The sequence below is a fragment of the Xiphophorus maculatus genome, chromosome 18, assembly GCF_002775205.1.
Source record: "Xiphophorus maculatus strain JP 163 A chromosome 18, X_maculatus-5.0-male, whole genome shotgun sequence".
Classification (NCBI taxonomy): domain Eukaryota; kingdom Metazoa; phylum Chordata; class Actinopteri; order Cyprinodontiformes; family Poeciliidae; genus Xiphophorus; species Xiphophorus maculatus.
Window position 1 is genome coordinate 11,640,921 of NC_036460.1, and position 25,260 is coordinate 11,666,180.

Here is a 25,260-nt window from a genome sequence, read left to right on the forward strand (position 1 = left end):
TGAAATATTTAAGTGCGACACAACCGCGCAAATACCGAAGACATCAAGAAAGGGGCAAATGCAGTCATACATTTTAAAAGCATAAACCAGATATAACATCCATGGTCACAAGTATGGAAACTTTTCCCCAGCACTTTGTGTTCTTAGTAAGCATCTGGTCTACATAGTATTTATGATCCAAACAGCTTCTTGATAGCTTTCATTTAAAAGCAGCGGCATTATCCAATTAAAAGACAAGCCTACTTTGTGTAAAAACAAACAGAATTTCTTGATGACTAGAAGAGGAAATGGGCATTGAGGCAAGTCAATGTTGGTAAAATGGCTATCAAAGCAAAAATAAAACCGCCCACCTTTCACCTTTATTTTCTACCAGTGGGCAACGGAAAGGAGCTGATGTGACATAAAAAGTTAAGAGAGCTATAAAAAGTATCCAAAAACAACAGATTGCCTGTTGACTTTTTTTCATGGCTTGGTGTTAATAATTACTCTAATAAGCAAACTGCTGAATCTGCATATTATCCCATCTGATCAAAGTTCCCAGTTAAACTGACCAACCTGAACCGTCCTACCCAGCTTTTCCATTACATCAATGTGCCTGAAACCCAGCAGGCTTCACTTGAAGCTGCAGATGTGAGAACTGAGAAAAGTTTCAGGTTTGACTCAAAGGAGCGATGGCGGAACCCTCATCAGGAAACGTGACCATCAACAATCCCGCCGACATTGCTGTCATCGTTGGATACTTCCTGATGGTCATCGGTGTCGGCGTTTGGGTGAGTTTTTCCAGACTTTGTGCCTGATAATTAAGAAGTTAGGGAAGAAATTTATAAAGTGAGTATAAGCATGAAAACTCTTGACCTCTCTGTGTGCTTTAGTCCATGCTTCGGACCAATCGTGGGACGGTGGGAGGATATTTCCTGGCAGGACGGTCCATGGCTTGGTGGTCGGTGAGTCTAGAAGGCAACAGGACCTTGACCTTCGATCAAAAGTAATATGAGCTGGTTTGTTAGAAAAATAATGAAGAATTGCAGCACAGAAGTGCTGAGGGATGATTTTAGTGAAAGGTGTCCAATTTTGTGATACAAAAGGAGAATATCTCGAGGTTTCTTTATGAATGCTAATAATAGTTGTTTTCACCAAGTTGCACAAACTGATTTCTATTTTTAGATGTTGCCTTTTGTGTGAAATGTCTGGGTTTTTTTTTGGGGGGGGGGGTTGCCACAGAAACGTCCGTGTATTTTGTTCAGGATAAGTTCTGTGAAAACAAAATTTGTGGTATTTTAGACTGTTTATGAACATAGAATTATTTGAAGTATACATTTGAATTATTTTCCTAAAAGAAAAGATTTCGTTCCTACCTTTGTCTTATTGCACTCCCATGAATCTTAGCGGCGCTGAGTGCGTTTGTGTTGCAGGTTGGTGCGTCCCTGTTTGCCAGTAACATTGGGAGCGGTCATTTTGTGGGCCTGGCAGGAACCGGGGCAGCGGGGGGCATCGCTGTGGGAGGCTTCGAGTGGAACGTAAGCAGCGTAGCTGAAAACATGCTGATGTTGCACAACATGCAGATTAAAAATGTCTTCACACCTCTGAAATGTTTTCACATTTTGTCAATAAAACACTTTGGAGTAATCTTTTTTTATTGGGATTTTGTGTGATTTACCAACACAAATTAGTGTAAAACTGTTCATTGAAAAGGCGGGAAAAAAACAAAACAAACATATTATGTTGGTTTAAACCATCATCATGCGTGTATGTGTGAATTTGTTTGCTTTCCGCTTTGACAGGGACCTTTTATTTACAGAAAATATAGAAAGTCACGAATCATTTTCTTTTCATTTATTGATACCCTACTTAGTTTTGATCTATCACATAAAATCCTAACAATCATCAGAGTTTCTTTGCTTGGTGAAGCCAATACAGCAGAGTCATGTGAGTTGGAGTTACATATTATTTTGTGCTTTATTATATCAGGCTCTGTTCATCGTGTTGCTGCTGGGCTGGCTGTTCGTACCCGTCTACCTCACGGCCGGGGTAAGACGTTCAGTCTGTGCTCTTCATTTGCTCAGAATGACCCCGCCGTTCACTGCTGTGATGGGCTGAAATTCCCTCATAGGTGATCACGATGCCTCAGTACCTGAAGAAGAGGTTCGGCGGGGCCAGGATCAGCCTCTACCTGTCCGTTATCTCTCTCTTCCTTTACATTTTCACCAAAATCTCAGTGAGTCAAGCTGTCCGGTGAATAAAACTCCACATATTGCGATGCTTATTCTGATCCATCTGTTTCGTCCCTCCAGGTGGATATGTTTTCTGGAGCTGTGTTTATCCAGCAGGCGTTAGGCTGGAATATTTATGTGTCTGTCATCGCGCTTCTGTTAATCACAGCCTTGTACACTGTCACAGGTAATATAGCAGTATGGTTTCAGTTTATTCTTCCCCTAGAAGAGATGTGTGAAATCTTTCAGCGACATTATCTCACACTGCGAATTGTAGAAAAAACAATCCTCAGAGGGACAGGTATTATGCAAAATTCATATTATAATACTGTTCCCTCATCACAAACATACCTGGAGAGTTGCTTTGATTCTATCATGCATGTTTGAAGAATCCCTGATTCTCCAGTGGCAGCGATTCACCTGGTGGAGTTACATATCACCTCATCATACACTGCATTCTGACGGAAAGAGCAGGAGCTTCTTAAAGAGACAGAGGCCATTTTCAAGGCGTCAAATTGCAAAGTCAACTTTCTTTTAAGTTATGTTTGATCTACGCAGCTTTTTTATAACATATGAAGATAACATAGCTACTTGATTTTGCTGTAAAAATACCATCATACTTAACAGTGGGATTCATTCATTTTACTCATCACTCCCAAATTACTGGTTGGTATGACAACATCCAATCGTTGTTACGGACCCAGAGATGCCACCATTTGCTGCAATTCTCTAATAACGAGCTTTGAAGATGTTTTAACCGTCTTTACCATTCTGATATCTCTGGTTTTGTTAAAAGTTATTATTTATTGTTTCTGGGGTTGTTGTTTTTTACCACCAATAAATAAATGAGCTCAAATTAAAGATTGGATTATTAAAACAATTTTGGTGTGAGTTTAATAAAAAAATAAGTAAGTTTTATGGCTTTCTAAATATAATTTAAATATAAAAAGAACTGTGCATACTTCTTGCATTTTGTTGACTGTCTGATAACAAACGGCTTCAACATTTTATCATCTACATCTTTAAGTCTCTGTAATTTTCTATTTTTTTTTTTTTATTATGCATGGTTCCCAGGTGGCCTCGCAGCTCTAATGTACACAGACACTTTTCAGACGTTTGTCATCATCGCTGGAGCTTTCGTCCTTACCGGCTTCTGTGAGTACAAACATTCCTGGGTCTCATCTGTGTTCTTTCTGGTTTCTGCAAATAAGAAGGTGAATACATTGTTCATAGTGTAAAAAATGCATCCTGGTTTAGAATGAAGACAAACACAGGAATGTTTGCAAAGTGGCGATCAACAGTTTGCTCTGATTAAGCAGATGATTCACACTTTCAGTTAGGACAGCCTGACACTGCAAGAGAGCAACAACCACAGGAAGTCTGTAATCAAACTGACACCAAGATGGCTTTTCTGGGATTCTCTTCCCCCACCTGTCATTTTCAGCCTTTGCTGAAATTGGCGGCTACAGCGCCCTGCTTACCAAATACTACTCTGCCATTCCGAGTAACTCCTCCTCCCTGGACACCCAGCGCTATAACATCTCCTCCCAGTGCTACATCCCGAGACAGGACTCCTTCAGCCTGCTGAGGGACGCGACTGTGGGGGACCTTCCCTGGCCTGGAGTGGTGTTTGGGATGACGATAGGGGGGATCTGGTACTGGTGCTCTGATCAGGTGAGCAACACCATGTGAGCTGAACTGAAACAAACCAAGTCTCTTCGAACTCTATGTGCACAACCAGAGATGGAAGGGAAAGGCAGTAATGATGCATCCTGAGGGGCTTCATGCACTGCAGCACATTCTGCTGTTAAACATTTGTTGGATTTAAGATTTGGGCAAAGGGCAGTGAAATGTATTAGTTCAGGGATGAGCACTTAAGGGTAATTAGTCATGTGCGAACAAAAAACCCCTACATCCTCTGTTAGATCTTAGGTTTTACAGATCAGAGTGGTTAAACTTTAAAGTAATCTGATCCTGAACAGACTGTAAAATATAACCACAGATAACTGTGGCAGCAAAAAGGCATGAAAAAAACCCCATCTACTCTCCACCTTGGGAGGTTTGCCGTGATGTTTGGTTTTCAACAGAGGTGGTGCTGTGTATTCTGAACGTCCATCTAAACCACCAAGGTTTCCCCCAGTGTATTCTAAGCCTGGCCGGCCACCAGGCTTCACTTGGGCCCCCACCAGGTTAAGCATTGCTTATTTATTTTAGTTTTTTTAAATGTTTGCATTTTTTAAGACTTAATAGTCTGTATTCAAGCATTAATCTTCCAACAACACATAATTATCAAGCGATATTTTCAAATTTCCTGTCAACTGTAAACATTTTTTAACTCCAAAACACAGCACGCAGCTGAATGAATGACCTAGTGGCCCAACCAGCGAGCTTAGCAAGTTTTGGGGGGAAACCATGAGGAAAGACTTTATGTTTATGTTTAAATTTATGTTCAGCATCTGATCTTAATGAATTTTTATTCATAAATATCTTTTGGAAATTGTTTTCCTCCTATTCTCTCACTTCCCAGTAACAAAGCCATCAGTGGATTCCGTGTTTGTCCATGCTTGTTCTCATCTCCAGGTGATTGTCCAGAGGTGCCTGGCAGCTCGTAGTCTCACCCATGTGAAGGCTGGCTGCATTGTGTGTGGCTACCTCAAACTGCTTCCCATGTTCCTCATGGTCTTCCCCGGCATGATCAGCAGGATCCTCTACCCAAGTAAGTCGCCAAAGCAAATGATCGCTAGACCCCTAAAAACCTGTCTGAATGGATTCAGCCTATAAAATCTGACTCTAAACTAGTCCTTGGGGCCAGACTTTATTTTTTGAGGGGATGAGAAAATAAAAATACTCCCAGTTAGGAGTTTTATTTTATCTGTACAGTTAATCATAAGGTTTTATTAGGAGGGTTCACACAATTGGCTTGTCTGAACAAACTCTTCATTGGTTTGACAACCATCTGACCAACAGGTCTCCATGTACATGATGGAGTTCCTCAGGGCTCAGTTCTGGGCCGCTTTTGTTTTGTATACAGTCTTAATTTAAATGTGCTTTGTCTTCTTGGAAGCGGTTCCAGAAGAACATGAAGCTGAAGGTGCTGTTGGCACTCCTTGGTTTTAAGGCTGCTCTGGGTGATTTTAAGAAGTTATCATTTGTCTGTAAATGTTTTACTTGAGGAATCTGTTTACTAACTTATTTATGATGGCGTTAAACTTACATTAAGCTGCCAGTCTCTACCAAGATTCTCTTGTAAAAGAGATTTTTAATCTCAGGGGGATTTGCTTGGTGAAATAAAGGTTTACAGTCAGTGTCCCATAAAACATCTTTAGTTTGCTGATGAAACACATGACTTCATCTTAGCTATAGACATAAAGCATAAATCTAATCATGTTTCTGTCTCTTTGTAGATGAGGTTGGCTGTGTGGTCCCAGAAATTTGTAAGGAGGTCTGTGGAACCGAAGTGGGCTGCTCTAACATAGCTTATCCTAAACTGGTGGTTACAGTCATGCCCAGTGGTAAGAATAAATACAGATTGGAAGATTACATACACTAATCTTTTGTAAGGATGTTACAGTGAGGAAAATAAGTATTTGAACACCCTGTGACTTTGCAAGTTCTCCCACTTAGAAGTCGTGGAGGGGTCTGAAATTTTCATAATCTAATAAAGAATCTGGAAATCACAATGTATGATTTTTTAAAAGAATTTATTTGTGTGCTACTGCTGCAATTAAGTATGTGAACACCTGTGAAAATCAATATCAATATTTGGTACAGTAGCCTTTGTTTGCAATTACAGAGGTCAATCATTTCCTGTAGTTTTTCACCAGGTTTGCACACACCTCCACACAAATCTTCTCTAGATCAGCCAGGTCCGGGATGTTTGAGTAGTTTCCCCACACATTTTAAATTTTGTTGTCCTTGTGACAATGACAATAAAGATCTATCTATCTATCTATCTATCTATCTATCTATCTATCTATCTATCTATCTATCTATCTATCTATCTATCTATCTATCTATCTATCTATCTATCTATCTATCTATCTATCTATCTATCTATCTATCTATCTATCTATCTATCTATCTATCTATCTATCTATCTATCTATCTATCTATCTATCTATCTATCTATCTCTTATCTACATCTACTGTCCAATTCAATTCATTATCTGACCCAAACTGTCACATGTAAAGCAATTAGTGAGGATGTTCTAGAACAGGAAGCCAGGGAGCCTGAAATGGAAACTGCTGGAACTCCAGCGTCACTGTAAAACAGTGATACATGTTTAAGACAATCCACAATAAAGTTTGAGTGCAGCACTTGTTTTTATAAAGTTGCACATGTTGAACATTCTTTAACGCATCAGAAATAACCAGGACCTTTATGCTCCAGTGACTGTGTTCAAACTTCAGGTTGTAAATTCTCACCAGGTTTTCGTTTTTAAGTTTCACGCTGAATGTTCATCTGTCTCTGTCCAGGTCTGCGAGGGCTGATGCTGGCTGTCATGCTGGCAGCTCTCATGTCTTCTTTGGCGTCCATCTTTAACAGCAGCAGCACTCTGTTCACCATGGACATTTGGACCCGCATCAGACCACAGGCCACCGAGCGGGAGCTCATCGTTGTAGGCCGGTAAATGGATCATAGTACTAACAACAGCAGCCCAGTTACAGTGCCTTGCAAAGTTGTGCCTTTAAGTTTTCCATTTAGGGAACACGCACTTAAGATGCTTAAGATTTGAGGTCATAGACTAACCAATTAAAACATAATTGTAAACTTAAAAGTCAAGTCGATTTTATTTGTACACCATACTTCAGCAGCAAAGCAAGTCAAAGTGCTTAACACCATAAAACATAATACAGCAAGCAAATATGAAGCAGTAATACACATGAAATTTTGTCAAATTTCTTCATCAGTCATCAAGAAAATATACAGCAAATATATTGATCAATGCTCCAGGTGTTATGAATCAAAGGCAACTCTTAACAGGTGTGTTTTTAGCTTTGATTTAAAAGTGCTTCATCTGTTTTGCAGGGTCTCAAAGTTTGTTTCAGATGAGTGGAGAATAAAAACTGAATGCTGTTTTTAAATGTTTCATTGTGGGAATGCAGAGTAGATTAGAAACAGAAGACCTGAGTGATCTGGAATTTCCAACGATGCCTGGCTTTCAATGATGATAACAAAACTGAAATTTTTTAATGCAAAATGCTCACTGTGATGAAAACACTCTGCATGATGTGCAAGATGAAACATGGTGGTGGCAGCATCATGGGACAAGGAAACTGGCCAGAGTTAATGAAAAGCATCCAGACTCCTTGCAGCTGTAACTCTATGGCTCTACAGAGCATTGACTTGAGGATGTGGTGTAACATTAAGGAACACAGACACATGAATGTACAAATTGTGAAAAAAAAAAACAACCTTATGGTTATAAATACGATTGCAGGGCCCTATATCCATACAACTTTATGCTGTTCCTCTGCTCTTCAGTGTCTGGGTTCTGTGTATCGTGGCCATCAGCATCTGCTGGATCCCCGTTGTTCAGGCAGCGCAGAGCGGTCAGCTGTTTGACTACATCCAGTCAGTCTCCAGCTATCTGTCTCCACCCATTGCCTCCGTCTTCCTGCTGGCTGTTTTTGTCAAACGGGTCAATGAAACAGTAAGAAGGGATACTCTATTAATTTATTTCAGCTCATACTCTTTAAACACATTGTTGGGTTTTTTCTCCCATGAACCTGCAGGGAGCTTTCTGGGGCCTGATTGGTGGTCTGGCGATGGGTCTGTGTCGGATGTTGCCCGAATTCTGGTTTGGTACCGGCAGCTGTATTTTCCCCTCTCAATGCCCTTTCCTGGTGTGTGGCATCCACTACTTACACTTTGCCATCATCCTGTTTACCTGCACATCAGTGCTGGTGCTTCTGGTCAGCTTCTGCACAGAGCCCATTGAGGATAAACATGTAAGTAAGAGATTAAAAGGACGGGTCAGACTGCAAAAAACAACTAGAGGTCAAAATCTTTTGTTTCTTTCAGCTCCATCGCCTGGTATTCAGTCTACGTCACTCTAAAGAGGAGAGGGAGGATCTGGACTGGGAGCAAGAAGAAAGAGCCAGAAGAGCCCGCAAGGAGGCGAAGGAGAGGATGAGAGAGAAGGCTAATGTAGTTACAGGTGGGCAATAAGGAAGTAACACAAAGACAGACAAAAAAAAATCAACTACAAACATACATTATTTCTTTTAGAAACTGAACACGATAAAAAGTCTGGACTCTGTCGCCTGGTTGGTGGATTCTGTGGACTTAATGAAGACCAACAGGTTCAGGATGAGGAAGCAGCCGAGGATCTAGAGCCTCAGATGCCCGACATCAGTGAGAAAGCAGTGTGGAAGAACACCGTGGACTCCAACGCTCTGGTCATGATGGCTGTTGCAGTTTTTATGTGGGGATACTTTGCTTGACTGAGTCATTTTGTTCCGAGCGGAAGGTGTTGTAGCTGCAGTGTGATCGCATCTGCTGCCGATTACAGAACTGGAGTAAATCTTCAAATAAAACCTTGTCGCCATCTGCTGGCAGTGTTTTGTTATTGCACCAGAGTGAGCTCTTTGAAATTCTTGGAAGCAAGGTCAGATGTTAACAAAAAAATACACTTCACAACAAATATATATAAATTGTCACTTAATGTATAATTTCACAATAAATAAGGCATTTAGGGTTTTATTGCTTTAAAGTAACCTGCTCTGGCTTTAACACCAGCATGTTACATCTACTATTGTGGAAGCTATCATTTTTAATGTTTGTACTAAAACTTTATGGTATCAATACATGTATAAAAGTAATGAGAAAAATGTGCTTATGCATTAAAGTGAAGGATGATCATTTAGTGCATGTCCAAATACTTTGGATTGTGTACTGCTTCTTTAGAAATGGATTGTGAACAGAAAACTGAATATATAAAAATATTCGGTCTATAGTTTAATTGTAAAGAGTAAAAAAAAATCCTTCAAGGTTTATGTTTTTTATTTAAAAAATAATCTGAAAAGTGGAACGTACATATTTGTATGCGATAGTCGTTACTCTGATACCTATAATACCTAATGCCAACAAAGGAGAATATTAGACGGGTAAGAAGCCTCACTGGTGCCTCTGAGGAGAGAAAGGTGATGAAAGAAAATTTGGCAAACTCTGTAGGGATTGAAGGTCAAAACAGTTCCTTAGGTTGTAAAGGTTCCAGATCTGGTTTAGATCAAATTTTACTCAGGGGTTAAAATGGCCCAGTCAAAGTCCAGACCTAATCTGATTGTCTCAGTCTCTACATCCAATTGGACTAAACATGAACCATTTCATAAAGCACAATGAAGAAACAGTTGTCTACATAAAAGTGAAAGAGATGTACCTCAAAAAGACTGGTTCTACAATGTAATGGGTTATGGGACCTGAATATAAGCACTTCAGATTATTTATACAACTTTGTGTTGCTATTATATGTAAAATCTTAGAAATAGCACAGGGAAAAGTTCACAAACTTACTACAGTTTCAGAGGTACAGAAATTTCATCCCTGCAGCTTTAATGATCAGATTTAACAGAACCCGTTATCAGATACAAATGCCATTACAGCATCTGGTTACACTCTGATCCAATCAGTCATTCCTAAAGGTGTGAAGGAGAGAAAGTTTAAGTAGCTCATAAATGCATTAATAAAGTTTATCCCACACATTAAAACTTTGGTTTACAAGAAATCAATGTGAGCTGTAAGTGGCTTGAAACCACCTTGCTGCACCCGCCCATCACAATTTAGAAAACGAGCAATGTGGATCAGCGTATAAAAAGCAGACATACCAGGTAGTGGTTCGGATTTCCAGTTTTAATCATCACTTCTGTTTTATTTAAGCAGATATTTCCCATTAGCATTGTACACATCTGCAACCTACAGAGTTCTCCCATGACTACCCAACCATCTTCCTATCTCCATGCAGAGTTTCAGCATCATTCATCACATCAGTTCTTCAATGTCCAGTCTGTCAGCTTGCAGGGGTGGGGAGGGGAATTAAAAGCAAAGGAGGAGAAGGCAAAGATAAATAGATTCCATTTTTTTATTGCCCCCTCCCCCAATATTGAAAAGTCAGAGCCATCACCAGGCACTGTTCTTGTACGCGCAATAATTTAAGTGGACCCAGTGGAGCTGGATGGAGTGTGTGAAGCATTGGAAAACTGTGCAACTTTTGTTGTGTTCTGATCATCAGGCATCTGATGCCTCGATCTCCAGAAGGGTGGGGTAAGAGGTAGGGGGGCTTTTAAGGCTGGAAACTGGTATAGAGAGTTTCTGGTGTTTGTGGTGGATAGTTGAACACACGTCAAAGTATGAATGATGGCTCTGTTGAGGTGGAGGGAAGGATAAAAGAAGGGCATATTTAAAATAAAGATGGCATATTTTTAAAAAAAGAGAAAACTTCAGTAGGATGACAGTCTGATACACGAAGAACACAGTCCTCATGAATAAAAGCAAATACAACAGCAAACATTCAGACACAAAAACCCAATAAAAACAACCAAACAAAAACAAAAAAATGGCAAAACAAGCAAAAACAATCAATCAAACCATACAAAGTGACATCAGGCCTTTCCAAAGTGACATCTAGTTTCTCTTTTTAAATCCCATTCAAGTCTGTCTCCCATAATTCTCTGTAAACCAGACAGTGGCTCCCATTTATGGCTGGTCAGCAAGGTCAGGGTCCGCTCCGTAACAACAACTGGGCGGCTCTCTGAGACCTGGGCTCGGGGGGGGGGGGGGGGGGGGTTGGGGGCCCATCCAGAACTGGACTCAGAATGAGCATCAGTGACGAGCAGTAAGTTCAGCAGCATCAGCAGGGGACTAATCAACTTAATACACTATTAGAGCACATTCAGAACAGAGAAATGCATGGTGCAGGACAGCTACAAATGGCATCTTGTACAACCGGAAAAAAAGAATCAAGTTTGCTTTATACAATCACATTTCTGTAATAACTCGAAACATTCTGCACTGAAAGATTTTACATGTCTCTTGAAGCCCGTCTGTACAGCTAAACATGGATGCTTGGGGCAAAACAACGCGGGACACGTGTTGGGAGCTGAAAGCACGCTGGTGGGCATTACATTTCTATACGTCACTTTATGAATGCTAATCTCAATCCAAAACACTGCAACGTTTTCACATAAAATCGCCTACTGCAACATCCATGTGCATATTTAAACAGAACCCCCTCAGAGACAAGACTGACAGCAGCAGGAGAGGACCCCAACCCTGCTGTACAAACTTTTATTAGCCACTCTAGGGGGGAGAGAAGGATTCTGGAGCAGTTGGAAAGAGAAAAAAAAAGGCAAGGAGTGTGATGCTTCTCTTCCTTCTTCAGATCTCAACCTCTCTCTATTGACAGAAAGAAGGAGACAAGCAAACAGTCTTGGAGTGCTGATTCCTCCCCCGTTGCCCTCTCTGTACCCCAGTTCTCTGACCAGTGATGGAGAGACGGGAGGAGGTATGCAATGAGATGAGACTTTGTTTGCACCCTCTACCTGGCTTCCTCCCTCCGTTCTTCCCTCTTGGTGCGGATAGGCTGCGAGCCGTCGGCAGGCTGCTGCACCCAGTTGTTGTCATGGAGCCCAACCCGGCAACCCGGAGTGTCCTTGTCTGTACGCCGGCAGCACATCCAGTAGGAACGTCCGTAAGGCAGGTCATGGTGGTAAGGTTTGGGGTGCCAGCGGCACAAAGAAACGTCCCCGCGCTCATACTGACGCTTGCACTGTTTGCAGGGGTCGTCTCTGTAGAGGGGGTCCTGGTTCCAGCGCGAGTCCACCGCACGCACCCCGTAGGTTTCGATCAGCGCCTTAAAGTAGTGGCAGGTGCACTTAAGGGCCGCCAGAGAGCGAGTGGGTAGGTAGCTGAAGATGTTCACCATGATGTGGTCGGGGAGCAGCAACATGTACTGTCTCGGCTCGAGGAGCCGCTGGATCTGAAACCGGATCTCCAGGAAGTCGTGGGACACGTGGCGGTAAAGGCGACACAGCGAAGGGTCAGAGCAGTCCTCCCCGACACCAGGGGAGTCTGGGCGTGTCGCCCGCTCCACTGAGCCCACTGTCACCCCTGTGCCAGGACTGTTGTTGTTGGCGCAGTCCAAAGAGCACATTCCTGCCCCGCTGCCAGATGTCTTTGCAGTTACATCGTCCTCTGGTCCCCTAGGGGACTGAAGGAAAAAGAGCTGTCCAGGAGGGGGATCATCTGATGATGGGTCAGTTGAGCTGCCAACACCACCACCACCTCCTACCGCTGTAGGCATTGCGAAACACACCGTTTCCTCCTGCACATTCTCTGTGCTGTCCTTGCCGTAGAAGACACACTGGTCCACAGCACCCGTCACCACAACCTCCACATGGAACCCGGTCACTCGTTCCCTCCCGACGCCCCCTTTCTTCTCCCCCGTGGAGAGCTCCTGGTTGGGGTCCGGGGTGCCGCAGGACAGATTGTCTTGATGAAGATCTCCGTCTGGTTTGGGGGTGGAAGCTGTGGCGGCAAGCAGCAGACTACTGGGATCTCTTGAAGATGGACTGACGAGCTGGTACAAGTCACAGGTGATTTTCTCTTTGGCCCTGGCAGCTGCCTGGTTACTCCCCCCACCACAACTCATGAACATACAGCGGGACCGGCCAGCTGGCTCCAGTTGTGAGCGAGGGTCCATATTTGACACTCTGAAAGCTATCCTCACCTCCCCATGGGTGTGGTTGGGTGGTGGAGGTGGTGTTACAGTGTCCCCTCTTCTGAGCTCCCCATCTCCGCTTTGATTATTTGAGGGTACTCCAGATCCAGAACCCAGATGGAGGCGATTCTCAAGGGTCTGAGATTCAAAGTGTGCGATGGCCTGAGCCACCCGGCACGACTCCTGCTCCTCCTCAAATTCCTGATCTGTCTGGATTGGAGATGATGGCTTTTGGGATTCGCTAGAGGCTTGACTGTCTGAGCTGTTTGATTCAAACAGCATGGGAGAAGGGTCGGAAACTGTACCTTGGAGTAGAGTATGTTGGTTGTGGGGGAAGCCCTGACTATGAGTGGTGGTAAGCGACTGGTGGTGGTGCTGGTTTCCATGAACTGCCACAATGCCCTGAAGGGCCATGGCGGTCCTCTGTTCCACCAAGGCAACCATCTCAGCCACAGAAAGCAGATCTGTCTCATTCACACCTAATGGTAGCTCATCGGGACTTGGAGGTCCTATGGAGGTGTCAGGAGTCGGCGCTTGGGAGCGCGTTGGAGGGTCGTAGGATGAGCACCGCCTTCGTCTTTTGGCTTTACTGCAATCTGTTGCCCAGTTACCTTTAACCTGTGGAAACAGAAATTGATTTAATTAGAGGCCACACACAATTTTATAGCTATGTAACATTCTGATAATGCTAGATAGTGTGATGGTGATGATTAGCTACAGTACTGTCCATATACTGTACATCGTAATGACATTGAACGACAACCCCTCAACCGTTTGACCTTAGTCACTCATACATCAGATGGTGAAAAGCCATCCAGATATAGTCAAATGTATTTGAATGCATGTAGTCTGTGAAATAAAAGCAGTCCTGTGTGATTTCAAGATGCAGAGACTAAATTTGCACATTAATGTTTTATTTTATGTTTTTCTCTCCACAGAAGTTACTCCTGATCTGGCATTCTGTTTTACTTTGGTACCTTCCTGGAGGAGGGCACAAGCTGAAATAATGCTATCATCAACTAATCGTTGTCCCTTTTCTGCTATTAACCTTTGACTTTCATTAACATAGAACATAATCCTACATCAGTTCTGTTTCTTTTAGTGCATTCTGCTCTGTCTTTCGGCTGTGGCAAATGGCCACTGGTACTGATCCTCGATCTGCTAGAGGTTTCTTCCTGATAAACAGCTATTCCTCTTCAATGTTACTACAATGATGCTCAGTATGATAAATTACTGTAAAGTCAACGACTCAATGCAAGTGATTGTCCAGCACGTCGCTACATGCTCGTCCAGGAGAGGTGCATGATGCAAGTCAATGACTCGATGACTGTTCCATAGGAGATCAAAATTGCAATGTCTGAGATTTTCAGCTGGTCCGGTTCGCTTTCACACTACACTGTTTCAAATGAACTAGACACTGGAAAACCTGTTCTCCTCACCTGTGGTGGCACTACACCAAGGACCACTGAAGGAAACAACATGAAAATCTCTGAAGAAGACATGGCTGTAACTTACTTCTTTATGAAATATAGGAAAAAAATTGAGTGGTAGAGTTTAGTAGTAGGATTTCTCTTGTCTTTGATAAGTGACTACAAGCCATATCTCCCATTAGCACTAGACACATATTTGTTTTGGTTGCCTTTACCTAGAATGCCTTGCACTATAATCCACTTCCTGCTTATGAAGCGGCCTCTGGTTCTCTTGGTATTCACATATGCAGTCAAACAACATCAGGGTTCAAAACTGAGACCTAGGTTTTTAGGCGGACCAGAGTTAGCTTTTTTAGGTCCATATAAGAGTTGCATATTCACATCTCCCCAGACAAATCAGACTTTCTAGCAAACAAACTAGAGCTCGATTAAAGTAACCTTAGATACAAACTTTTTAGAATACTCTGATATTGTACCTGAACTAAAGGAATACTCAAATTGTAAAAGAGAGACATATACCCCTCTGTTAAGTTCTCACCTTCATGGCACTCGGTCTGGGCTGGCCTGCTCCACTGAACTGGTGTGCAACAAAAAAGGCAATCTTCTCCTTCGTGTTCCCTGGTTTGATAACATACCAAGTGTCCAACAGCACACGCCCATCTTGCATCTGAGACCCTGTAGTTGGTGGCGAGGGTGGAGCAGGAGGAGGCTGAGAGGCCTGGGTTTGTGTAATGGCGCCAGATTCAAGCTCAGGTTCAGGTGGCGTGTTCTCTGACCCCACATCCTCCTCCTCCTCCTTCCCCTCTTTACCCACAACAATCATCCCTACATCTTCACTTTCTTCTGGCGTTCTCCTGGCACCTTGCGAGAGCTCAGCCTTGCAGACCGAGGGGGAACCTGCCCCACTGGCTCCTCCACTGTTGCCCCCCGAGCCTGGACTCCGAGCTTTGTTCTGGGAGTAGGTGCCGAAGGGGCGAGGGCACCACAGCCGGATGTGGGAGAAGGTGTCTCGGTCCATCAGGATGAGGACCACCGTGGCATATCTGCATCTATGCTGGCCAGCAAACACCAGGAGCGCTCATCGTTCGTCTCTGTTCCCGTTGCCACCAGACTGGCACCAAGACCAACACCGGGCATAAAACCTGCATCAAGAAAACAGAAAAAAGGTTAAAATCATGGTTTCTGCAGGGTCCACCAACTCGTATTAAAGACTTAAGACCATTTTAAAAGCATTATGCATGAAATTCAAGACCTGTATGAATTAAAAATTGAATAAAAAATACAAAAAATAAAATTAAAAACAAACCACAAAATATTAAATATTGATATAGTGCATCTACAAATTAGGGCGTTTTTTAAAGACTTCATAAGGATGCATAGACACCCTTAAATACAAGAAGGAATGGAGTGACAGAAATGATTGAGATAAAACTACACATTTTATCTATTTAAAAGTGCAGATTAACAAAGCTCATCCGCAGAGGGATTAAATTAGATTATCAATAACTAATCGAGGCTCTACTGAATAGTCGCCCTCAAGTAATCAAACAGTCTGAAAGCATTGCAAGCCCCATTACAACCACTAGTGTTTAGAAAAGACAGCATCACACTCTTATAGACACCAGTCACAAATCCTCTGCTTCAGACTTTGGCCAAATTTAATCAGTAGTTGCATTCACTTCTTTGCAACAAGACCATCTCCCCCACTCCAAGGTCTCCAGATTAAATTAAAGGGATTGCATTTCGGATTTCAAGATGAAAGGGATGAACGATAGAGCACAAAAGCACCAAATGGATCCTCCTCACCCTCTCTCTGCATCTCAGCATTTCAAACAGGACTTGACTTAATAAGAGGCAACACAGGGAGGAGCATCCAGGCATATGCTGGACCTATTTTTAGAAAGCAGCGGCAAGGGGGAGATGGGAGTGAAACTGTTGTTGCTATCCTCACCTCTTCCTCGCTGGCTATACTACAGAACAACGAGGGGGAGCTTTTCTGTTCACCCAACATCATTTGCTTCTGTAGCAAGGGCGGCTGCAGGGTATGCCAGGGACGGGCCAGCATACTTGGGGACAGACGAAGCAACGCGCCTGACCCACTGGTAAAGTGTTTGCACTTACTTTATTTGCCCCAAGATGCTCCGCAACTCTTAAAAATAAAAACAATACAGTTCAAAGTTACCATTTATGTAATTAAAGCCAAATCTGGATCAATTTTACTTTAAAAAAAACAAACATTTGACACATTAACAAATATTAGATTTTAAAAATATGTAGTTTGCTTTAAGGAGTTGAATTTTTCCAAATGAGGTTAAGTTATTGTTGGTGTTCTCCAATATCCTTGGCAAAGGAGGTCATATTACTGTGAGTTCACTGGAAAAGTAAATGAGGTTAACTAGTTAACTCCTGTTTCTCTGTGGAGCCTCATCTGATCCATATTCTGCCACTGTAGTTTTCATACCTTCTTTACAAATGTTGTAAAATCAAAACATTTACTCCATTCATGACAGTGAACTGACAAGTTATTGCATGCCTACATGGCCTTAAATCCCACTGATATGAATATTTTTAGTTTGAGCTGCTTTAAAATGCTGAAGAGGGTGATCAGAGGCATGGGGGGCAGTAAATCTTTGACATGGCCAGGCACCTTTTAGATCAGGGGTCTCAAACTCCAGTCCTTGAGGGCTGCAGTCCTGCAACCTTTAGATGTGCCTCTGCTGCACCACACCTGAATAGAATAATTAGGTCATTAGCAAGACTCTGGAGAACTGAGCCACACAAGGAGGAGGCAATTAAGCCATTTCATTCCAGTGTCTTGCACCTGTGGCACATCTAAAAACTGTAGGTCTGCGGCCCTCGAGGACTGGAGTTTGAGACCCCTGTTTTAGATGATCAGGAGCTGTAAAGAGCCTGTTTAGATTGTTGACTGCAGTCAAAGCCCAACAAACACACACACAGCTCCTAAGAAAAATAAAAAAAATATATCAAAATGGGCTTCAGTTATGTAAATAATTGGCATTTCCATCTTTAAAAAATGCAATTTTTTTTTTAAAGATGCACCTGCATTTAATCATTTTCACAGATTTATTGAAGCTCTTTTGTAATCAACAGTGGAGAAATAGAAAAGGTGACTCTGCAGCTGGCAATACTGTCAGTTTTGGGGGTTTCAGATATTCCGAATTTTTTTTGTCATTACGATAACAAGATTTTCACAACAAGATATAACCCCATCCCTACCTGTTAGTCTCACTGTATTGAACACCCAGTTCTGACAGATTTTAGTGCCCAATATGCCTAATATACAGAGTTGGAAGTGTAATGGGAGAGAGAGATTTCCTAATATAGTGAAAACCTGGAACCAACAAGATCAATGAATTCTATTAGCTCTGTTGGATCTGAAACTTTCCTTTTGTATTAACTGCTTCCTCTGAACAAGGATTCATTATTCATGAGGAAACTTTTACAGTTTAGTCTTAAGGTAAATGGAGAGGAAAAAAAAGTTTTATTCTTCAACACTGACTCAATACAATGCTGTGAAGAGTCTCAAAATGAGGAAAACATTCAGACAGTCTTGCTCTAATTGAAAAGTTGATCAGCTGGGCAATTTAATTCACGATTTTCTTATTCAGGAGGAAACTTGAGCCGCCTGTTTGGCCCATTTTAGAGCTCATTTGACACGTATCCGAAAGGGTCACTTGTTCTTTTCTGTGTAACACACTGCATGGGTGGTGCGTTATACAGTTGGACTAATGGATTGGCTCAGAGAGGCGCAAAAAACAAACACCTCCCACACAGTGTGGTGTAGCAGTATAAATGCTTCCTCTATAATCACACAGCAACAACTCATCTAAGAGTAGACAGATTATACTGTAGCGAAGAGGCTTTTTTTTTACTGCATTTTCTTCAGGGATTGGACTAGTCATAACTAGTTTCATTCTTTAACTCTTTCTTATCCACCATGATTACCACATATTTATGCAATATGTTGCCCTTATCATGAAAGAGAGCCAGAAGAAAAGTATTGGCTTTTGCTTTTCTGGAAACTTGGCAGTATTGGGAGATGAGATATTATCTCGATGACAACATGAAATTAAAGGAATCTGGCAGAGAATCAAACCATATTCTGTTTAAACATTGGAACTTCCTCTTAAATTAAATAATGTGCTTTTCAATGAGAAAAAGGTTCAAAACCTTCTCTCTGCTGTAAGAGAAACATGACTAAATAGGGGTACAACAGTCTAAAAGCCAAAAATTCTAAAAGATTTAGGATTACAGAATACTTTAGTTTCAATTAAATGTCACCTGGCAACATAAATGTTTAAGAATGAAAGGCAACACTTTGACTGCAAGCACAATATAAGAAACCACAGAAATTGAAATGCCTGCCGACAGTACAGAATATTAATTCTCATCATTATAAATAAGCATAGGCTGTCTACTGGCATCAAGATATACTCAGGTTTTTAAAAAGTAACCGCTAACAGTTCTAATGGTTTAAAGTTTGTTTTAATTAACAACAGAGTCAAAGCAGCCATTTTGCTCCAGACAGCAGGAAGAATCGTGTTCCTACATACTGCTGGTCAGCCGGCTGATTAGATCCAGTTGCTCTCTGAACTTGGAAATTATATTCCTAATTGGAAAAATCAACTGGAACGCCCTCCAAAGTCGGATTTCCCCACTATAAAACAGGGAGCAACTCTGACTACCTCCTTACGACTTGTAAGGTCACATTTTTATGTCATTATGGCCCCTCCTCGCTCAAATAGCAACAAGATGTGGTGGATACTTGTTTATTTTACACATGTAAGAGTGCATCTAAAAATCGATGTTACATGATTTTTGTAACATTGTGGTTCTAGAAAGTAAAATGATGAATATAAGAGGTACAATAATCCTCTTACAGAAAGTTCCTCTTTTACAATTCCAACTTAAATAGAACGATGTTACCTCAGATCTGATCAAACCTAAATCCAAGATAAATGGAACGCAGCATAAACTAATATGGCTGCTTAGAAATACTTCCAGTTGGGCAAAACAAGCACTCAAAGTGCGCCACCTATCATTTTTATTATGGTACAGCAGCCAACTGCAGGATTGTTCAGACAAATTATTACCAGACAATATCAGGTGTAGGTAGTACTTTTTCAATTAAGTCAAAGTTTATTCTATAATACAGTATTTTCTTAAAATCCAAGTGCTAAAATGTTAAAATGTAATAATGAATATGCTATTAATTTAACACAGTAGGAAAAAGTAATTAGATCATGTCATACATATGTGCAACATTTGCAAAACATACTGTGATACTTTTAAACCATGAAATTTCTACTGTAGGTTGTAGTGTGAAAATCTAATACTGGCCCAAATCTGACATATAGACTTTATTAAATGAGGAAAGTTTCTTCTAAATGTGTCCAAGTTCTGAAAAGGGATTGTGACATTTTATGCCGTGTGCCTCAAACCCAGACAGCTGAAAGGATATTTATCTTTTGTCTTTAATATTTCACACAATTTAAAGTTAAATCCAACTAACAGATGAGGCACATTTACACATGTATTTTATGCATCGTTTACTCCTCAAACGAATCTCTGCAAATAAGACTCTGGGTTTGAATTAAGCAATCTGCAACAACCTAATCCATCAAATCCTGTCCAAGCTCAGCAGCAGCCAGTGGCACCACAGCGACTCTGCAGACTTAATCGTTAGAAACCCAACCTGTCTGACAGACTGTCAAGATTTTTCTGCACAATTCCAGCAATTAACTCGTTCCACACACCAACACATGGAAGCATGCAGTCTGCCAACTTTGCTGACTTGTTAACCAGGAAAGCCCAAAATGCAGAGGCATGTTATTCAGTAAGGTTTGGGGCTGGTTTACGAGTAGAGATCCATAAAAGGTCAAATCAAACTTAACAGTGTGTATTCACCTCAAACGGGATGTGTTAATTGGATCAGAGAGAAGATATTTGTTATCTAAGTTACGTCAGTAAAGTTAATCAATAATACAGAGTACAACATTCCTCTACTGTCCTGAAGACTGAGAAGGAGCTTCTGATTGCAAAATAGCCACGACACACAAAGGAGCTTCCTTCTAACCATCAGAAACCTTCAGATGACACAAAAACACAAATATTAAAATAACAGGTTCTACTGTCTGAACAGTGAAAGCCCGCTTTTTGTTAAACTTTCAACATTTTCAAAGATGTTAAACTGTTAGCATCTTTGATATCAAGTTTCCAGAAATTTCCCCAGCAATACAATAAACGATTTAGAAAAGATCAATTGTAACAGCTTTGCCGAATATTAATTTAAATCAAGTTTCCAGTGTTTAGATCCTAAAACAACATATTTTTCCTAACTCAAAATTGATTATGCAGTCAATCTCAGACTGGTGGTCCGGATCTACATACAGTTTCAGTCATGCAAAGATTAGAAGAAAGAATCAGTTTTCACCTATTCAAAAACAAACATTAGAAACATGGAATTTTTTTATTTTATTTTTTTCTGGCTTGTGTTTTTCTCTGGACACACACCATCGCTTCCTTTAATGACCCTCTCCTTATTTACACTTGGCTGGGTGGGTGTGTTCAGACAACTATATCCTTGTTAAACACCTATAAAACTTGGCAGGTTGGATAAAGAATTCAAGCAATCATTTCTAAATGTTTGATATCACAATTCAAGATGTGAGGTCATAATTTTAGGGCGTTTCGAGTTAATAAGAACCAAATGGTGAAAAAAGAAAACAAGCTGAAGAATAACTCTCAGTTGTGTCTGTTAGACGGTCACGCTCTGAAGCATTTCATTCATGTCAATGTGCGGACCGCAGCCATAAAAGCACCAATCATGCTGGCATGATTACAAAAAACTTTACAAAAGTTTCCCTCTGCCTGTGTGTCTTTGACGACAGTGTAACAGACGGCCAACAGGCCGTTTGTTTAGCACACCGGTGACAGAACAATAGAGTGGAGCGCGTCGCTCCAGCAGTCAGATCAGGATCATGCGACGGACGACACCTGAGTGACCGCCAGCCTGCACGGCCATCTCTGACTGGGTGTGTGAGTGAGTGGCAGCATGTTTGTTCAGAAATATAATCACAAACCTCAATAAGACCTCCACCAACACTTCTGTGTCAGCACAGTGACACAGAAAAGAGCTTCAGTCACGCACCGTCTGAATAAACAACATCAAATCACTCAGAGAGAGGGCTGCGTCCAAACACACCTACACTAATGAAGCAATAAGGTTAAATACTGGGACAGAAACTGATTTTCTTGAAAGTATACATTCATTTATGTAAGTAAGCATTTGGGTAGAAAACAATCTCTTAGTACAACTACAATTTATCATAAAACACAGCTGAGTATTAGTCTGTTTCCCAGAATAGGCCGATCATCAGTGTTTAACATCGTTTGACAACAACATATATTCATATATTAAAAGATACTTTCTATATGTGATTTTATTTCTCTGTTAAATGAATGAAACTTTTGCACTTGAACAACAGCATAAACCGGAACTCCATAGAATATTTCTGGAAATAATTTTACGACTTCCTTCTTTTGGCAGTTTGTCAACATTTTCTAAGTTTTAAGAACATAAAATCATCACGTCGGCCACTTCCATTCTGAAACATGCAAGTACAATGGACACCATTTCTGACTGATGAACCCAAAGTCATGATGGACAAAGAGGCAAAGAGACTTTGCATCTAATTGATGCGAAGTCCTTTGTATTCTGTCAAGAATTATATCGTCCGATTGTTTTCTATGTACATTTGCCATTCAGAAAGTGAATAAATGTCAAACTGAGATTATTTCATATTAAATCACAATATGGTTTGGCAGCACAGTTGAACTGCATGCAGTCTTTAATCATAATACTTTATCTTAGTTAAACAACTCGTTTTATTACTGTTGAGTAATGGGATTTTTCTCCTCTCCCACCTTCATTCTGCTATCAAATGAAATGACTACGACTCTGATGACAAGCAGACATTTCAGGTTAACAGCAGCTGAGTCAGAAGTTCTGACCAACCCTTTATTGTCAGTAATTTCAGGCTAATTCATAAACCGTTTTCATGTCTTTTTATTGCCAAATTCAGGCATACGACAACTGTACAGAATGTAAACAAACACAAAAGAAAGTGGAATTTTGTTAAAACCATAAATAAATTATGGTTGGGGATAATGTGATGTCACTTGAGGCATGTGGGCTTGGAAGATTGGGAGGGCAGGTTTTTATCTCGATTATTCACAGCAAAAAAGAGAAAGAACTGACCAGATGGGTGTTGTTCTATGAGTGATCTATTCAGAATCCAAGTATTACAGAATGTCTGGTGAGCAGTTTTAACTTGCAGTAAAAAGCACCTGAATAGCCGTTTGATTACAGAAGACCTCTTCAAGATCTTAACCAACATGTACAACACTAAAGATTGGATCGCAGTTGCTATCTTCGAGAGAACCACACATCGTGACAGGAGAACGTTAAAAAGGTCAATGCACAAAAAATGTCAGATTGTTCTCCTCGCTGTGACTAAAGTTTCCTAGTCAAAAGCGAAGGCCCGCAGCTCACTAAAAGCATTTCTTTGGGTAAATGTGTCAACTTTCCAAAATATATTGAAAACAAGTTGAAACAACGTCTACATCTGACGTGACAATTATGAGGAGAGATGGGACAACAATACCAAAGACGAGCAAAACAAAGCCAAATGAGATTATGTTTACCCAACATTAAATTTAAATGTCTTTAACCAACTACCAGCTATTTAAGCAGTGAGCTAGCAGAGCGTCGCTGGGACATAAATACCCAGCCGACCAGAAGTCAAACAAAAACTAGAGAACTACAGTATTTAACTAACACACATCTGTTCAAGTCTGCCTTTTTAAAACGACTATTCACTTCGGTACAGACTAAGAAGAAGTTATAGAAAAACAAACCCCTCTGAGCTAACGAGCTAGCTAACTGGACAACAGAACTTACCTGCAGAATATTATAACAGAGCTTTGCTCTGCTAGCAAGCAACGATTAAAAAAAAGACTTTAATTTATGCTGTGGGAGTAGAAATACCTGTTAGGTTGTTCTCCACGGAAACCCCGCGATGAGCAGAAGGTCGGTGACAAGTCCTTGTTAGCCGTGTTTTCTTCCAACCAAACTAGTCTAATACAGGTGACACGAGTTGACTATCCGAGTCCACGTAGCTAGGCTAACCAGCTAGCAGGCTAACGTCGACATTAGCCCACAGCTACTTTCTGTTTTATCAACCTTGCTTAATACTAGCCCCTATCGCAGCATTTCAGGCTGTCAGTTCCCTGAAGAGAATCCACTTGACCGTACGCCCAACCAGGTCTCCCAGCAATCTCTCTCCCGCTGTCTATCTAGAAGTGTCACAGGCTTTCACAGTATGTTCTCGGGGATACCAAAATAATCTGTGTTAAAACGGCGAGAGGAGGAAGGCCATCTTGTTGACAAGCAGCTGCATAAGTCCATCAGCCAATAGCAGTGCAGAGTCGGTGGTGTGCCCATATATGGTGTATGCCCAGCGCCCTCCCTCTCCACTGCCCCACGGACTCCACACCGGCCACACTGTGACACCCCAGCATCTAAAGGTCACTGTGTCAAAAACAGGTGGGAAAACTGAAAGCCACACTAACATAACATGGCGTATGTTCATTCTCCACAAAATTCACACGTTATTAGAGTGACAAACATGTTTATTAGACTTCTTTTTATTGTTTCATCAACAATATGTTAAAAATACGGGTTTGTGTGACTAAAAAACGTTTCAACCAGTAATAAATCCTGCACAATTTAACTGAAAGATAAACAAATCTGTTAGGTTAAATTTAAAAAAGCTGCAGTGACTTGCATTGTTAAGTCTCCACAGTTATTTACTTGATACTTTATTGGAGCACTTTAAATAAAAAATAAATCACCTTTTCTTCTTCTGCAGAAGAAGAAGAAAAGGTCTGTTACTATAGACTGAGTAATAGTAACTCAGTCTATCTTATTAAAGTTTTCCAATTGTATCAGATTATAGTGGACATCTTTTGTGCACAAAACTCTTAAGATCCACAAATTTTATGTCAGATTTTATTCCAAAACTTTATTTTTTTCCTGATGAAAAGGCCCTGTTGTTGTTGATGATGTTTCTTTAATTTTACTGCAAAGCTGAGAAATGAAATTCATCCTATTCACTAGCTTTGTAGCAAACACCTGATTGTTTTGGATCCAAACTGATTCTGAAGCAATCCATAACTTTATTTAAAAATAATGTTCCTTCTGATGTACCTACGTCACTACATGATGCTGCCACTACCATGTTTCACAGTAATTTTTTGTGATACTCAGTACAGCTGCTACTCTGCCAAGAAAAGCCTTTTAGAGTTATGGTGCAAGAAATTAAATTATGACTACATGAGACTGTATAGCATTACCTCACTAGGTTCTGGGAGATTTTAGCCAGTGCTGGATGTTTTACTGCTTAGTTAAGACATTTGAAGAATACAGGAGAATGATGTCATGTTGAACACAGCCACCATTGGGCAGAAATTCCTGCAGCTCCTTCAGTGTTGCTGTGATCTTGGGCCTCCTGGTACTTTCCTTAATTAGTTTATGTCCTTTCTTCATCAATTTTGAAATAAAAACATTCTGTTTCTTCACTATTGGCCCTCAATTTACTGCAATTATTGATTATTACCTACACTTTATTATAGCCCATATTTCACCTTTTTTATTTTAAATTACCTCATCCCAAACGTATCTGTTTTTCAGCTGAATTGAACAGGGTATGTGCTACGTCAAAGGTGGAAAAAGCTTTAAAATGATTTATCCTGGTCCTGACTTAGATGCACTGTATTTGTTTTTCTGAAAAGTAATATGAATTTTTTTCTTTATCATTT

General features: G+C 41.0%; 2 protein-coding genes across 2 annotated transcripts; one reads left to right on the forward strand and one right to left on the reverse strand.

Annotated features, from left to right (window-relative positions):
• The first annotated feature begins 448 nt into the window (after window positions 1–448).
• LOC102218546 (sodium/glucose cotransporter 2) lies at window positions 449–8,761 on the forward strand. Its single transcript, XM_005804531.2, has 15 exons — window positions 449–770; window positions 873–944; window positions 1,413–1,517; window positions 1,969–2,028; window positions 2,111–2,215; window positions 2,292–2,397; window positions 3,285–3,365; window positions 3,655–3,884; window positions 4,791–4,926; window positions 5,615–5,722; window positions 6,687–6,837; window positions 7,696–7,864; window positions 7,947–8,162; window positions 8,236–8,371; window positions 8,443–8,761. Exons 1-15 carry the CDS (start codon window positions 672–674, stop codon window positions 8,655–8,657), a joined length of 1,989 nt encoding a protein of 662 aa, XP_005804588.1. The 5' UTR covers window positions 449–671; the 3' UTR covers window positions 8,658–8,761.
• Window positions 8,762–9,740: 979 nt separating this feature from the next.
• fbxo46 (F-box protein 46) lies at window positions 9,741–23,854 on the reverse strand. The gene is made up of 3 exons (XM_014470809.2): window positions 23,429–23,854; window positions 14,897–15,500; window positions 9,741–13,546 (listed from the first exon to the last, which is right to left on the reverse strand). The coding sequence occupies exons 2-3, from the start codon at window positions 15,374–15,376 to the stop codon at window positions 11,747–11,749; spliced, it is 2,280 nt and encodes a 759-aa protein (XP_014326295.1). The 5' UTR covers window positions 15,377–15,500; window positions 23,429–23,854; the 3' UTR covers window positions 9,741–11,746.
• Between the last annotated feature and the right edge of the window lie 1,406 nt (window positions 23,855–25,260).